General features: G+C 42.4%; 1 protein-coding gene across 1 annotated transcript in view; it reads right to left on the bottom strand.

Moving 5' to 3' along the window:
• Positions 1–16,094, bottom strand: part of RYR3 (ryanodine receptor 3) — a gene marked incomplete at its 5' end in the record, with an annotated part of 211,225 nt that overhangs the window by 16,650 nt on the left and 178,481 nt on the right. Inside the window, 9 exons of the mRNA XM_008584044.1 lie at positions 2,209–2,339; positions 5,283–5,483; positions 7,441–7,527; positions 8,658–8,829; positions 9,933–9,991; positions 11,952–12,697; positions 12,827–13,402; positions 14,049–14,130; positions 15,963–16,067. Of these exons, the coding sequence (XP_008582266.1) occupies positions 2,209–2,339; positions 5,283–5,483; positions 7,441–7,527; positions 8,658–8,829; positions 9,933–9,991; positions 11,952–12,697; positions 12,827–13,402; positions 14,049–14,130; positions 15,963–16,067 (2,159 nt within the window). The remainder of the gene's footprint in view (positions 1–2,208; positions 2,340–5,282; positions 5,484–7,440; positions 7,528–8,657; positions 8,830–9,932; positions 9,992–11,951; positions 12,698–12,826; positions 13,403–14,048; positions 14,131–15,962; positions 16,068–16,094) is intronic.

Here is a 16,094-nt window from a genome sequence, read left to right as displayed (position 1 = left end):
AACAGTCGAAACATCCACTGTCAGGAAAATGGACCTGACATTATTATTATTCCATTATTATCGTAAATACACGATAATATACTTAAAAATGGAAAATGCTACAGTTTTGAAAATGAACAAAATATAGCTATATACATCAACATAAGTGAATTCCCGAACATAATGCTGAACAAAAGATTCAAGTGACAGTTTAATGTACACAGTATAATTCCATTTATATAAAGTTCAAAATAGTCAAGATGAAGCAATATATTTAGGGACAAATAACTAAGTGGTAAAACTATAAATTAAGGGAGGAGAGTGAATATCACTAATTAATATCACTAATTGCTAATTAATTAACAATGAATATCACTAACCACTAATGAATATCAGGAAAGTAGTTAGCTGGGGGGTGGGAGAGAGGATAGTACAGGAGACTTAAGTGTTCAACAATGTTCTATTTTTTAAACTTTGTGGTTTATTATTATACTTTAAAATGCACAAATACATTTTATATGTTCTTGTGTATGTGTATTTAACAATATGAAAATAAGATTAAAAAAAAGAAAGCTCTGTATGACATATACTCAATTGAAAAAAGCAAGTTTCTGGGCCGGCCCGGTGGCGCACTGCTACAGTGCGCNAAGAAAAAAGCAAGTTTCAAAATACTATATGTACTATGATGCCATTATTGTGAGAAAAATTGTAGGTTAATTTATCTAAAATTTAAAAAATAGCTATTCTATTTATTTATACATTTCCCTACTCATGGACATTTAAATCACTTCAGACAAAAAATGTTAGCAAATATCTTTGTTGGGACATCTTAGTGTACTTGTTTCATTTTCTCCTTAAGATAAATTTCTAGAAATTGAACTGCCTTTTTACTGGGACTTTTGGGCCATATCACCTTGTACCACAGACACAAGCATTACTGATAATTGCAGGAAGCATACCAAAGAATCGAATTACTTAATCGTATCCCACACTTCTGTAATGTAATGACAAAGGGTCACGAACAATGCTTAGTGGTCTTCCTTATTTTTCCTTGCGTCGTTTATGAGATTGGCAGGGACCTGTAGGGCAGGTTCAGATTTTGGATTTGCATGCTCTTTCCCCATGCCCCACCTCAAGAGAAGAGCCTTTCCTTCCTAGAGATTGTTTTTAAAAAATATATATATTAGTTGTACCTTTGCAGAGCTGCCTCTCAGTTTGCCCAATCATTGGATAAGAAGCAATTTTCTTCCCCCTAGGGTCAGGATTGTTATTTTAAAACATGCATATCTTATTTGGCACAGCTAAGAGTCACCTTTGTTTACGTATTTAGCCCTATTTCTTTACTTTTCTTTCATCATGTTAATTTATCTTGCAACTCTCATTTATCTAATGAATAAATTGGCATTAGACCATGGCGTTCGCTATTGGTGATGGCCATTTTTGGAACAGTTAGAGAAAGGGAATGAGTGACAGCTCGATGCCTACCATGTGCCAGGCATGTGCCAGGCATCGGACATGCATTCATTAATCCTCCCAGGACTGTGGGAGGTGGTAATCTCATCCTCTATTACTAAAGAGGAAACTGAGGCTTAGAAGGCTTGATTACCTTGCCCAAGTTCACAGCCCACTAAGTTGCAGAGCTGACTTGGAGGTCACCTTTCTGCCTTCAGCATCAGAGCTCTTTCCACCACAGCAGCACATGCCTACCGGGAAGCCAGGCTTACCACCACAGGTCTTAACACCCCACCCAGATGGCCCTATTTTAACTGCCCATGCAACTGCCTCTCAACATTATGTTGGGAAGAGGTCTATTACCAATGAGCCTATCTGTTTAAGGAGAAGATTTCAGAGATGATACTGCCACAGGACTGCTGTGCCATATGGGGGCAGATCTGCTTGATTTCCAGACCCCTGGGCCACTTAAGCCTAGAAACACTTTGTATGACTCGAACATGGAGAACTAGTTTAATTAATATTGTACTGGACTGGCTGATCTTAATCAAATATTCTCATCACCTCCTGATACCATCCTTTGTCCCCATTAAATTCATAGAGATATATACAAGTGTTTGAGGGGCAATAAGCTACTTTATTGAAAAGCCAAGGGAGAAAAGTCCTAGAAACCAAAGGAAGCTTATGTTAATCAGTTTCCAAGGCTCATGAACCAAGAGTTATTCTATGTACAGCAGAGACTCCATTTCCTTCTTAAGCGGGGGTGGAGGCACTTACGGGGTGTTGATCACCAAGCGGTCCCACTGCCCCTTGATGTCATCCTCGGAAGGCTGTTCTGTGATGTACAGGCCATCAAACTCTAGCTTCCTGGCAATTTCTTTCTCCCTTTTGAATACCACCAAAGGGACCTAAGAGTGGGAAGATGCTGGTTACTCAGAGAAGCCTTTGTGCTTAAAGCATTTTTGTTACCAATTAACCTTCCAAGTTCAAAGCAGCAATCACCTTATAGTGCAATTCTTAAGAGTGCCTAGTTGTGCAACCAAAGTGTGCAAATAAATAAACCAAATAAATCTCTTCTTACCCCTTTGGCTAGTACACCTGCCTCTCCAAAAGTTGATCTGATTTGGGCCACCCTTTAAGGTTTCAGTTAAATAGCTGATATTAATACAAACTGGACTCCCTGCCCCATCCTGGTGAGGAGGCCATATTTACACGAGTCCCAGGGTCAAATAAGTTAGGTCTCCTAAGACTCCCAGACCGGAGTTGAATGAAGACGAAAGCTTAGAAAGGACAATAAACTATTCTAGAATAGATTGGCCAGACATAGGAATGTGATAAAATGGTTCCAACCACCTTCAGTGGCCCAGGTCATATTAATTTCATGGCTTTGAAGATTATTTAATGAAACATAGTTTGACAGAATGGGAAGATTCAGTGAACTCTGTACATAGTCTTTTAGTACTCAAGTTTTCTTCTTGAGATTCTTTCCATAAAGAGCTCCTGCCAGGCAGTAGCACACTTGTTTCCTGCTGTCATTCCCCATTCTCTTATCAGTGTAACTTTAATTTTAGACTTAGATATGGTGGCATAGCTACAAAGACCTACCACCAAAGGGGAACACAGAAAGGGAGAGGAAAATAATCCACTTGCCCCCATCATCACTAAGGATACACAACACTTCAAATTTGGGACAGAGTTGGTGTGGTCAGAGGATACTGCTGAAATCTTAGATCAGAAGTCAGAGCTCCTCTAGCCAGAAAAGCTTAATTTAGACAGACCTAGGACTTCTCATTCAGCTGGGATGCCACTGGTTACTCGATAACATCCCTAAGACCTTGGTCTCCAAACTGTTTCTTCCAATAACTCTTGCTCAAAGCTCATGATAGGCACATACTCCACACCGTTCTTTTATTTCCAAAACAAAAGGGCGAAATTTAGATAATGATCTAGAAAGAGTTAGTCTTGCCCTTTTTTTCTTTAAAACAAGGAAACAACAGTGAGGAAATAAGAAGACTAGTGCTCGGAGGGTGGCTCAGGCTAACAGGTGTCGCACGCTGTGCGGGTCAGTGACTGCTGTGAGCTGATGGACGGTGAGGGAGGGAAGCCAAGCTAAAGCCGCCCTGACTAATGTCTGCTGTGTTTTTATTTATTTAGTTAGTTTACTTTTGTGTCTGCCGTGCTTTGAAATGACTGAAGAACAGTAACAATACCAAGTTTTAGAGCAGTGCTGATCTCTGGGACTGGAAGCACTGCCCTTCAATCTTCTAGGAGTCAGTATACCATTGTGAACAGAACTGCCACATTTTCATTCCCTAGATAGTATTTTTCTTTTCTCCAAGTCACCAGTATATCGATGCCCCATCCAACAGGCTGAGCTCTAGGATTCTGGAACAGTAGCTAATATGCTCTAGGGTTTACTATGTCCAGTGTTCTGAGTACTTTTACATGTTTTAATTCATTTAATCCGCTCAGCACCTTTAGGTGTTATTATTATAATACTCATTTTTACAGGTGAGGAAACAGAGAGCCAGGGAGGTTAAGTAGCAGAGCTGTGAGTCCAGCCCAGACAGCCTGGCTCCACAGCCCCCACTTTCGTAGTTACAATGGAACCCTTAATGTGGTCCAGGCACACCGTCTCTCCAGCAGTGCAGCTGGACTTCCTCCATGATACTGTAGTTTGGCAGGAGTCGGGGGGAAGAAAGGACCACAGGATAGGAATGTATTTCCTGGCCTCTTCCCAGGAAGAAGATGGCTTGGTATATAGCCAAGGAGACTTCCTACTTAAGAGAAGTAAGAGAAAATGGTAATGAGGAAAAAGTAATAAGAAAAAAAATCATGGTGTAGTAGAACTAGAACTGGACTTAGAACACCAAAAATTGAATGATTGAAGATTGACATAACCATAGTAGTGTCAGAAGATGGCCCCAATAAACCATGTCTCCTGGTATTCACACACTCCTGTAGTCCCCCCACCCCCATCCAACAACAAATCTGGGCTGGGCATGTGACTTGCCTTAACCAACAGAATGTGGTAGAAATGACACTGAACCAAAGCCTTAAGAAGGGCTAGCAGCTTTTACTTTTGAGCTCTTTTTGGAAACTCCAAGCCATCATGCAAGAAGTCCAGCTACCTGGCTGGAGGGATCACATGTGGAGAGGCCACATGGAGAAAGAGAAAGAGAGAGAGAGCCCAGCTACCTCAGCTGAGCCCAGCCTTCCAGCTGTTCCTCACCAAAGGGCCAGGCATGGGAAGGTGCTATTTTGACCATTCCAGCCCAGCTGAACTCCCAGATAGCTGCAGATGCGGCCCCTCCACATGGAGCAGAGGAACTTTCCAGATGTGCCCAGTCAGCCCACAGAATCACAGAGATAAAATGGTTGTCACTTTAAACCACTGAGTTCTGAGGTGGTGTGTAATGCAGCAGTAGATACTGAAACAGTAACCCATCAGTACATTCCTTCTGATATCTCAAATGGTTACAACCTAACAAAAAGGTACTTTTATAAAATTCCAACATCAATTCAAAGATTAGAAGGAACTCTCTGAGGTATATGTGACTTAGCCTGATGACTCTAATTCTATGAAACTCAACAAGAGTTTCTGAAAAGGGACTCCTTGAGCAAGACTTCTCAAATGAGAATGTGCATACAAATCACCTGGAAGATTCTGATGTGAAAGGTCGGGGTGCAGCCCGAGCATATGCAGTTCTAAGCAGCCCCCAGGTATACCAGTGCTGCTGCTCAAGAACCTGACTCTATTAGCAAAGTCTTAGAGCAGAAGCTGGCTGGATCCAAAAATGATGCTTCTTTCTCAAGGAGTCAGATTAGATCCAGAGTAGCAAGCAGCTCACCTTCAGGCAGTAATAGCCCACCACACAGACTAAAGAGATGATGGTGTGGATAACGGCCAGAGCCCGCAGCGTTGGTGCCATGTACCCAGTGCTCTCCTGCAGCACGAAGAACACCATTGCTTCTTCCTCCTCCTCCTCGTTAAAGGAATTCCATAGGTTCACAACATCCTCTGTCTCTTCTTCTAAAGGTTCTTCAGTGACCTGGCCCAAGACACACACTCATTTATTAACATCATTGAGAGCCTTGGCCACTGGCTCTCCCCACCTGTTTTATATTGTTCGCATATGCTGTGTGGATAGTAGTGACTCAACATGACTGAATGAATGAGGGTTTTAGGTAACTTATTACCAGGAATCCCCCAGTATCTCTGATAATTGCCAACAAAATTTTTAAGAGCTAAACCCTATCTTTTGAAAAGAAGACAAAAAATTAAAATTAGGGAAGTTTTACTACACAAGCTATAATCCATGTGTAGGTGATCTCAGAAATGCCCTGGCTGGGCCGGCCCGGTGGCACACTCGGTAGAGTGCGGAGCCTGGGAGCGCGGCGGCGCTCCCGCCGAGGGTTCGGATCCCATATAGAGACCGGTCCGCTCACTGGTTGAGCGCGGTGCAGGCGCGACACCAAGGGTTGTGATCCCGTTGCCGGTCACGGTACGGGCGTGACACTGAGGGTTGCGATCCCGTTACCGGTCACGAAAAAAGACAAAAAGGAAAAAAAAAAAAAAAAAAAGAAATGCCCTGGCTAGGGAAGAGGCTAAGACACAAACACGCACGAGCACAGCATGTACACACACTCGCACGCACACACACAGTATTTTCCATGCTTTCTGAGATGCCCCTTACATTCATGACTTCAACTGCCGTTCTTACACACATGACTCTCAAATCTACACCTTACAGATTTTTGTCCTATAACTCTGCCTGCTAGCTGTCTCCACCTGAATGGTTGTCTAGGGTCTCCTCAACCTCATTTTATGTTAAAAATCAAGCTTTGCCACTCCTTGCAATACACTTCCATTTTTCTTCTATGGGCAACGGAAAGCCATTAGTTTGTGAAGTGAAAGTTTGATGTGGATAAAGCAATGTTTTATAAAAACTGATTGCTGGTTTTAAATAGGAAAACAGAAAGGCAAGACATAGAAAAGCCAGTAAAAGACTATTCTTGAAAAACATAAAGAGGGGATATTATGTCCTGTTACCATAAAAATGATAATGCTGTGAGGTAACACATTTGTTAATTAGCTAGATTTAACCCTTCCACACTGTATATGTACTTCAAAGGCTCATGTTGTACATAGACAGTGCTTCAGTTATGAAGTACATAATACAGAATGAAATTATAGTTATGGAGTACATATGCACCATAAAAAGGTTATTTCAATCAATGTTACCTATCAATTAAAAATTTTATTTTAAACATTTAAGAGTCAGAAATTCTAAAATTAGGAAAACAATAGATAGCTTCTAAATAAAAAGGTACAATGTTACCTGTCAATTAAAAATTTTTTTATTTTAAACATTTAAGAGTCAGAAATTCTAAAATTAGGAAAACAATAGATAGCTTCTAAAATAAACATTGCTCAAAAAAACAAAAAAAGCCTATGTCAAGAGTCTAGGACTATTTATTAATTCATTCCACTAACAGTTATTACATGCCTGTAGCATGCAAGACCCACTTATGAATGTTCAAAATCTTCATTTCTCTTGACTGGTCCCTCTCTTCCCAAGGCCTGTTAATTCTTCCTTCATAATCATTCTAACATATGGGCCAATTATAATGGCTCTTGGTTACCTTATTCCTCAAGGAAAGGCATTTATTATTCATTTTGAAATACCTCATAGTTTGTACTATACAAGCTTTAGTGCATAGTAGATGCTCAACAAATATTTGAAAACTAAATTAAGTAAATGACAAAAACAACCCAGAACTATTGAAACAGTCCCCTAACTGGCTTCCGTTGTCAGCAGTCTCTCCATTCTTCCCACCGCTAAAGATCATATACTTTTCAGAAACCAATGTCATACAAATTAGAATTAGAGTTAGATATTAGAATTTTTGCTGTAATTAAGAGCATAACTTCTATTATAGTTTTTTCAAATAAAGTATACTTAGCAGACACCATATTTAGAAAATAACCCCTGAATGAAGTATCACCTTATAAAAAAGCAGGATGAAGTTGATAGCGAAGGCTACAAACAGAGCAAGGAACCTCAGGTTGTAGAAATTCCTGGCCAGGTAATGCTGAAAAGAAAAGGACAGGCAGAGAAGTAGAAGTACTTTGGAAGGGAAAGAGAACTTCCCTCTCTCACACAGAAGACCTGTTCTGGTTACAAGTTTACACAGACTAGTCTTACTCTTTGGTTACCACTCTTCTAGGGCAATCCTGGCCTTCTTAACACAGGCATGACTTACTTGGGGAGAACCAGAAATGCTAATTTTAAAAAAATTCTTAGAATGATGCTCAAAAGAACACCAGTTTTGCTTATCCCTTAGGGAATCAAAATGCCTACATGTGGCACCAGCAGAGGACTCACGTACTGCTGTGAAGGTGCTGCGTGTGTAAGTGTTCATGATCACTCTACGCAGGAAGTAGTCTACTTGGAAATTATGAGTGATCTAAGCCCACAGAAGACCCCTGCAACCCCCATTCTGGAGGCAGCCAGACTGTGGCCTAGAGTCCTTGTCCCCTTGTAAGTTACAGCCCCAGGAGCCTCTTCCTTGCCCTTCTCAGGGGGTGCCGTCCCATTCTCTACCATCTTCCCCGGGAAAACTAGCCCTTCAAGACTGGAATGGCAGCTGCTTGGGGAAGTTCCCAATCCCTCTGTGGAGAGGAGCCCTCACTAATGGTGTAGTCCTGGACATTACCAACTGTACCTCGGTGGCCATTAGCAACTGCAATTTATCAGAGAAAGACTACTACAAGCTGTACTGAAGTTTGATTGCGTGCAGAATAATAAAGCTTGAAGACTAGTGTGGGGACCTAACCTAAAACAGAAAATTCTTTCTGTATCCCAAATGATCAAACTACTTCTGAACTTTTTGACCAGGATGGGCTAAGTCCCCACACAACACACATAAAGGACAAGCTAGAAAGAGGTGTTTCTGCTCTCCTGGAGAGAAAACAGGTTAGAGAGGACACCTTGCTGCTGGGCAGAGGTGTTGGAGGGCTGTGGTTTTTCCCAGGTCATCCCCTTTTTCTTTTCCTCCAACACAAAAGGAACAGGCAGATAAATGAGAAGAGTTAAGCAGAGGCATGAGGAAGGGGAGGAAGCATGACCAACCAAATGGTGAAACAAATCAGCAGCCACCCGCCTGAGGTCTGCCCGGGCCAATGCCTGCACTAGGAGCAAGGCCAGGGCTGGAGCACTTACCAGTAACTTGGTCTGGTAGATTTCCAGCCCTTTAAAGAAATTGGCCATGAAGGCTTCTGGCTTCTCAACTTTCTGACCATGCCGCCGCTTCTTCTTTTTTGTCACTTCTGCCCACGGGTACCCGGCTTGCTCCTCCTCTTTGGCTTTGTCCTCCTTTTCCCCATCTTCCATGCTGCGGGAGTGAGAAGCCAGCTCAGCAGGGGAGGACAGAGGTAGGTCTGTCCCAGGAAAGAAGACTAAATTAAAGATAAATCTGGGCTGACAGGGGTGGGCAATGTGGTCATTCCCTGAGGGTGGAAACCTCAGGTCTTTATCAACCCACAGTGGCTGGAAGTCAAATTTGTATTTCATAAGTGGTGACCATTTTGATGAGCCATGGTCACAGGTGCACAAGGGTACTTCAAAAAAATCATGGACAAATTTAACTAAAAGATAATATGAATCCTTCCATTAATTGTTTTTGGGGGGCAGATGGCTGGTATGGGGACTTCCATGAACTTTTTGAAGACCCCTTGTACATCAGTTATCCATACACGTTTGTACTATTCTTGTGAATACTTGGCTTAACAGATTTTTTTTTCCCTTCGGAAAAATTGTCTTTTATTTTGTTAGCCTTCTTAGGAATTAGCAATAGTACCTGCTCTTCTAAGTTTGTGGTGGGAATTAAATGAAATAAGAGAGCTTAGCACAGGCCTGACATGTAATAGGTATTCAGTAAATGAGATACTGTCACCAACGATAATAATTTGTTTATCCTGCTAGTAAAACTCTGATCTACTATTGAGATCATAAAGTTACCAAAATTAATAGAATGGGTTTATTATATAGCTGGGGGAGAAAGAAATATACCTGGCTTAACAGATTTTTTTTTCCCTTCGGAAAAATTGTCTTTTATTTTGTGAGCCTTCTTAGGAATTAGCAATAGTACCTGCTCTTCTAAGCTTGTGGTGGGAATTAAATGAAATAAGAGAGCTTAGCACAGGCCTGACATGTAATAAGTATTCAGTAAATGAGATACTGTCACCAACGATAATAATTTGTTTATCCTGCTAGTAAAACTCTGATCTACTATTGAGATTATAAAGTTACCAAAATTAATAGAATGGGTTTATTATATAGCTGGGGGAGAAAGAAATATACCCAGGGCTTGCAGAATCTCTATTTCTTATATTAATAGAAATCAAATTTTCTATTTACCATAGCAATAGAATAGTAGGTGGCATCAAGAATTATCTATGATAGCAATTAGAGTAGCCGATGCTACCAAGAACTTACTCTGCCTTCTCATATTCTACTTTTCCTTCTGCGTCATGTGCTGCTTTCATCTCTGCTGCCTAGATAAAAATAACAGTCAGTCAAGGTTGCTGCGAAGTGAGATCCTGATGATGAGCCATTACATTGGACATTTTCTTCTTGGTCACGGGTCTCAATGGTTTTTTCTCTTTGTGCTTCTGCTTCCCTGAGGATCACAAAATGAAAGTGTCCTACCATATGAGGGGTCTTCAAAAAGTTCATGGAAAGATTCATATTATCTTTTAATTCAGTTTTTCTGCAAACTTTCTGAAGTACCCTCATATATCAAGCTACCCTGGAGAGATGCCAAGATAAAGGTTTCACACTTGAGAACTCAACAGCCTTCTATTATTTACTCAACTCAAAGAGGAAACTTGTGCTAGGACACTGTGAGAGTCCCATGGCAGTGGTTCCACTGCCCCATGGAGTCAGCGAGAGACAGGACACAGATCAAACTACATCCAATCCTGCTTCCATCTGGCAGGCGTCCTGCCTTGTCTCTAATCCTCTGGCCACCTTCCCCATTCCTCCTGCTAATGGCCACTGCGCTTAGAATAAAATTCCAGTTCCTTACCAAGGCCTCCAAGTCCTCCAGGATCCTGGCCTTTCTCTCCATCCTCATCTTGTACCATTTGATTCATTGTCTCCTACACCCAAAGAGGCAGACTTCCTTTCCTTTCCTGGATCATTCCGAATTCTTCTGTGTACCGGGGCCTTTGCACTAACCATGTCCTCTGCCTGGACTGTGACTGCCTAGCTTTTAAGTGCTTACTCTCCTTCAGGACTTGGCTCGGATGATACCTTTTCAGAAGCCTCCTTGGTTATCCTACTTATAGTCGGTCCTATATTCATTCTCTAACACATTAGCTTGCTCATTTATTATAACACACATCACAAATGGCAATTATTTATTTGTCGTCTTTTCCCTTTAGCAGTTAAGCTCCATAAAAGCGAAAATGTTGTTTCTCTTGTTAAGCAATGTATTCTCACATCCTAGAACACAGCCTGGCACATAGAAGTCCCTGAATGAGTCTCTATTATGTATCAAACTCTGTTTTAGGCCCTGGGGCTACATCAGGGAGCAAAACAGAATAAGTGAATTAAACTCATAAGAATGCCTATGATTGTGATGCCTCCTTCTGACTCTCCAAACCAAGTGAGAGTTCTCCCCTATACATTTCCATAGTGCCTGACATTTCTCCTTCCTAACATTCTTCATGCTTGTATTGACTTGCCCAATGTCCATCTTCTCCATGAAACTATTGGAACAATGTGTTTCTCATTCACCACTGAATTCCCAGAGCCTAAATCAGTGACAAGTACAGGAACTTTTCAGTAAGTCATAAAGAAATGAATGAATAAAAGATGTCTTTAGACTCTGTTCTCTTTGATGCTAGAATGACACTGTGAGTTCGATGAGCAAGAGGGGGAACACCCAGAACCTTCTGTGGCCAAGGGGCTCTGAATTACTGCTATTGTATTCACTTAATCTAGCTGACTGACTTGAAGTGCTAATTGGATAGTGTGGGCATCACAAGGACAAAGATATCCCACACATTATCAAACTCGCTGGGAAGCTATGCTAAACCACATGACATCTGGACCCTTTAGGACACTGCAGAAGTACTGTCACACCAGAAAGGTATCCTCTTATGTTATACTTGATTTTCTATGTTCTCAGTTCACTCAATAAACCTGTGTAACATGAGAATTAACCGTCTAATAAAAGTCTGAAGCAAAGTGAGGGTCACAAAACATCATGTTTGAATTCTACAATGAAAACTGGAAGACCGCCAGTGATCAGACACTGAGACAACCATTTAAGTCTCAATTTCCCCAGACATATCAGAGCCGGAATTACAAGATCAAGGTAATCATAGCACATCCAGTGTCTAATACAATGCTGGATCCTGGGCAAGGGGTGTCAGTACTGATTACAAGATGTAGTGGCAGGTCTTTTTCCCGAGATACACAAAAGCAATAGAAACAAATTATGCTTACCTGTGCTTTCCTTTTCTTCTGTACAGTACTCTCTAATGTAGGGGGTTCATCCTTGCCAACAATTTCAGAGAGGTCACCCAAACCCACTTCAGGCCCATGTTTTAAGCCACCTTCTTTCTTTGGGCGAAGTCCAAAGAGGTCTGACATAACGTCCATATCTCCCTTCTCACCTTTTACGAAATGTACTAGTTCAGCTGTGATGCCTGGCTCTGCCCTCTCAGCCTCCAGAGCATCATCATGGATACCAAATTGGGTTGGGTCGGGCATGTCGCCCAGGATCTTGGTCACTCTGATGTTCTTTGCTCCTTCAACTAGGCCCCCCCCAAACACTGTGTTCCAGAGGATCTGAAAGATTCCTCCCAATATGGCAAAGAACAACTGGAATAGCCCCACGAACAACATCCAGAAAAAAGAGAAGAACACTTTCACCAGCTCCTTTGCTGTCATCTTTTTCACGGTCCTGTACTGCTTCCTGAGGTTCTTCAGGGTTGCCCTCTTCAGAAAGTTGGCAACATTTCTCTTCACTGAGGCACAGGCCATGGCAAATGCAGAGGCAGACTCAAAAGACTTGTCTTCCTCCTCCTCACCCTCGATTTCTAACACGTAAGAAGAATCTTCGCCTCCCTCCTCCTCCTCTTCTGGCCGATCAGCTGAGTCGGATTCAGAGATCTGAGATGCTAACTGCATTTCAAAGATTGTATCCTCACAGAAGTTCACGAACAGTTCCATCTTTTCTTGCTCCCCACCTTCGTTGACAACATCGAAAATGAACTGATCAGCTGAGTCGGATTCAGAGATCTGAGATGCTAACTGCATTTCAAAGATTGTATCCTCACAGAAATTCACGAACAGTTCCATCTTTTCTTGCTCCCCACCTTCGTTGACAACATCGAAAATGAACTGTCGCTTAGATTCCTTCACTTGGGGCTTCTCCCATTGAGTTCGACTGGATTCACTGATTTCAAAATAAACACGCTCAATTTTCTTGGCCCCACCCATGATCTCGATTCGTCCCAGGTATGGTTCGAAATAATTTAGCACACTTTCTGCTGGGTCCAACAGACACTTCAGGCGAGAATCATTTGGCATGTGTTCAGAAAGATTTGTCAGTAACACTGCCACATTAAACCCTATGTCCTTGGCCGGCTCATGGAAACGGTCAACAAAGTCAATGTAATTAAACATGTCATTCTCATCAGCTTCTGCACATGAAAGGAGAAAGTCAATCTCTGACTGTGTGTACTGCTTTTGTCCTTCCATAGCCTTCTGGAATTCTTTTTTGGAGATAATCCCTTTACTATCTGGGTCATATTCTTTGAAGGTGTCTGAGCTGGTTAAGTCTTTAAGTTTCAAGAACATGTCAAAGAATTTCAAGATCATTTCTACGTTGGCAGATGATTCTACCAGTGTGTCAACCATCTGCTTGCCAATAGTTCCATTTACCACATTCCCTGTGAGGCAGGTTCAAAAAGACATACGAACATATAAATAAACCCAAGCCATCTTGTAACGGGTCAGGTACCTATTTTTATGCCAAGTTAGCCAGCCCTTTTCTGACCATGATGATTTGGAAATGGGTAGGAGGGAGCAGCAAGCCATAAAGACTACACCACTAGGAAGGAGCCAAGGGAGAAGGAAACAAAGAGAAGAAGGAGATGGCCACACCACTGCCTTTTATCTGGCCTGGGGCCTGGGAAGTGCTTTCCTTATCAGATTGGGGACACATAGGGATATGTGGTGTCCCTCTTATCCTCTTAGACCTAGGATGGTGCCTAACTAGATGGCTGGCATACACACCAGCAGCCAGATGTATTGAAAGCAATGGGGAGAGGGAGAGGATAGGGAAGAGCAAAGCTTGGAGGTTTTCCCCAGTTCATTCTGGCTTTCCTATTGACATAAAATGAGTTGGTTTCAGGCTTTGTCCATCAGACCATGTGCCCCTCACTCATTTTTTTTTCTGAAAATTTGGCTTTCTAACCAATGTCCTATGGCATCAATATCCTGCCAGAAGGAGAAGGATAATCTGTGTGATTAGTAAGGTTAGTGCTCAGACCGATTACAGTTGTGTGAATGCCTAGTTATACCAAACAGCCCAACCTTCCAGGAGGGACAGAAGCATCACCACCATGTCCTGAAGGAGATCCAAGAGTTCCTTCAGCAGCTCGATCTGACTGGAATCCTAGAACAGAAACAGGAGATACCCCTGAGCTATCTGATCCCTCGGCAAAGGACAGGGCAGTGAAGCAAGAAGAGCCTGCTCTGGGAAGGTTCGGCAAAGCCTGCGCCAGGGTCAGGAACGAGCTGCCTTCTCGCTGTGGAGGAGGACATCTCCTCGTCCACTGTCTGGAGCATTGGGAGACTCACTGTAGCAGGACTCGTCCCATAGAGCTCCTTCACATGTTCCTTTTGTAGTTACAATGTGGCAGATATGCCAGTTGTTGTCCAAAGCTACGGAACAACCCAATCCACTAAAGAGCCCTTAGGTATGTCTAGTAGCTTACATTGTCATTTTCTATACTGGAGAATGACCAGCGAGCTTTAAGGGAATACTGTTGCAACCCATTTAAGATATCAAGGTTCTAGTCACTTTCCTTGCTGGATTAATTTAGATTCTCCTGACTCTGGTGGTGATCTGGGTGCTACAGGTTCCTTAAAATGGGATATAGTTGAGGCTCTTCCTCTGGATGGTTTTGTTGCTAGTCAGTTTAGTTTTAATTTCAGCAATGCAAAAAGGGCATTGCTAAGTTACCTCTGTGCTTTACAACCTGCATCACCTTAGATCTGAGGTGGGTGAGTTGAGGGTGAAATTAAAAAATGTATTCTGGGTCAGACTTCTTTTGCAGACTCTCTCTCTAAAAAAATAAATAAATAAATCATGGCTCTATTGCCTAGTGCTTCAAATTTCAGAGGAATTTACCCCCACCTATGGCACGTGCCATAGCTATATACAAAATATCATAAAAGAGTAGAATATTGGAGCTGGGAAGAGACCTCCATGGCTCTATTGCCTAGTGCTTCAAATTTCAGAGGAATTTACCCCCACCTATGGCATGTGCCATAGCTATATACAAAATATCATAAAAGAGTAGAATATTGGAGCTGGGAAGAGACCTCCAGAGTCATCTATTCTAACTCCAAGTATTTTATAGATCTTGAAACCAAAAGCCAGAAAGGGGAAGTGACTCTCCGAAAGTCACTGGTGAGGAGGTGGCAGGGCCAGGGGGGCTCTTGTCTCCAGAGCCTCGACACCACGCTGACCCAGCTGACACAGGAGTGGACATATTACTGCCAGATTAGCAGCCCCTCCAAGAACTCTCTCCTCCCACACGGCCAGAGTCAAAAGGGGAAAAAAGAAAGGGTTAAATAGCACATTCCAGAAGAGAGGAGGCAGATGTGACAGCCTTGAAAATTTTAAACACACATTATTTAAATTAAACCTGCAAATGTTACTCTAATCAGCCTGAAACACATCCTGAAGTTCTCCCTCATGTGTTGCCATGGAGAGAGGTGATCAGCTACTACATATGCTACATTTATTTGTTTGTAATAAATGCTCTGAGCGATTCTGATTCATCTTGCCAGAGAGATGGGGAGAAGCAGAGGCAGAGATGGGGGGGAGCAAAGGTGAGAGAGGAGGTACCGGTATGCAGGTTACAGAGACATGCAACATCCGACAGATCAGACGGGGCTGGTAGATAGATAGTGGTTAGAAATGGACAAAACCACAAGGAAGAAAAAGGATTAGCTCCACAGAAAGCAAGTGTTGAGGCAATTTCAAAAAGGGTAGGTTGGTGAGACACAGGAAGGAAGCTGCACTCATGCAAAAGCCTGTGTGGGATCCCGCTGGAGGCACTCATTCCTGTCTCCCATTTTGGCCCTCAGTTTTAAAAATGAGACCTAATCTGCAGGGCTTTTCCAGCCTTTGATCAAGCAGCCACAACAGGAATACCAAGGGGTGAGGACTGACTCAGCATCTCACACCAATGATACACACAGGAACGGCCACAGTACCTGAGAGAGTTTCATCTGCATGTTAGCAAATACGTGCAGGAAGCCGACCACCGCGTCCCACAGCCTGCTGTGAGCCAGGCTCTGCTGGTTCCCAATACAAGGGCCCTATGGAGAGGAGGACATCCTTACTTC

The sequence above is a fragment of the Galeopterus variegatus genome, unplaced genomic scaffold (assembly GCF_000696425.1).
Source record: "Galeopterus variegatus unplaced genomic scaffold, G_variegatus-3.0.2 Scaffold3133, whole genome shotgun sequence".
NCBI lineage: Eukaryota > Metazoa > Chordata > Mammalia > Dermoptera > Cynocephalidae > Galeopterus > Galeopterus variegatus.
This window is presented reverse-complemented; position numbering and strand designations above follow the sequence as displayed.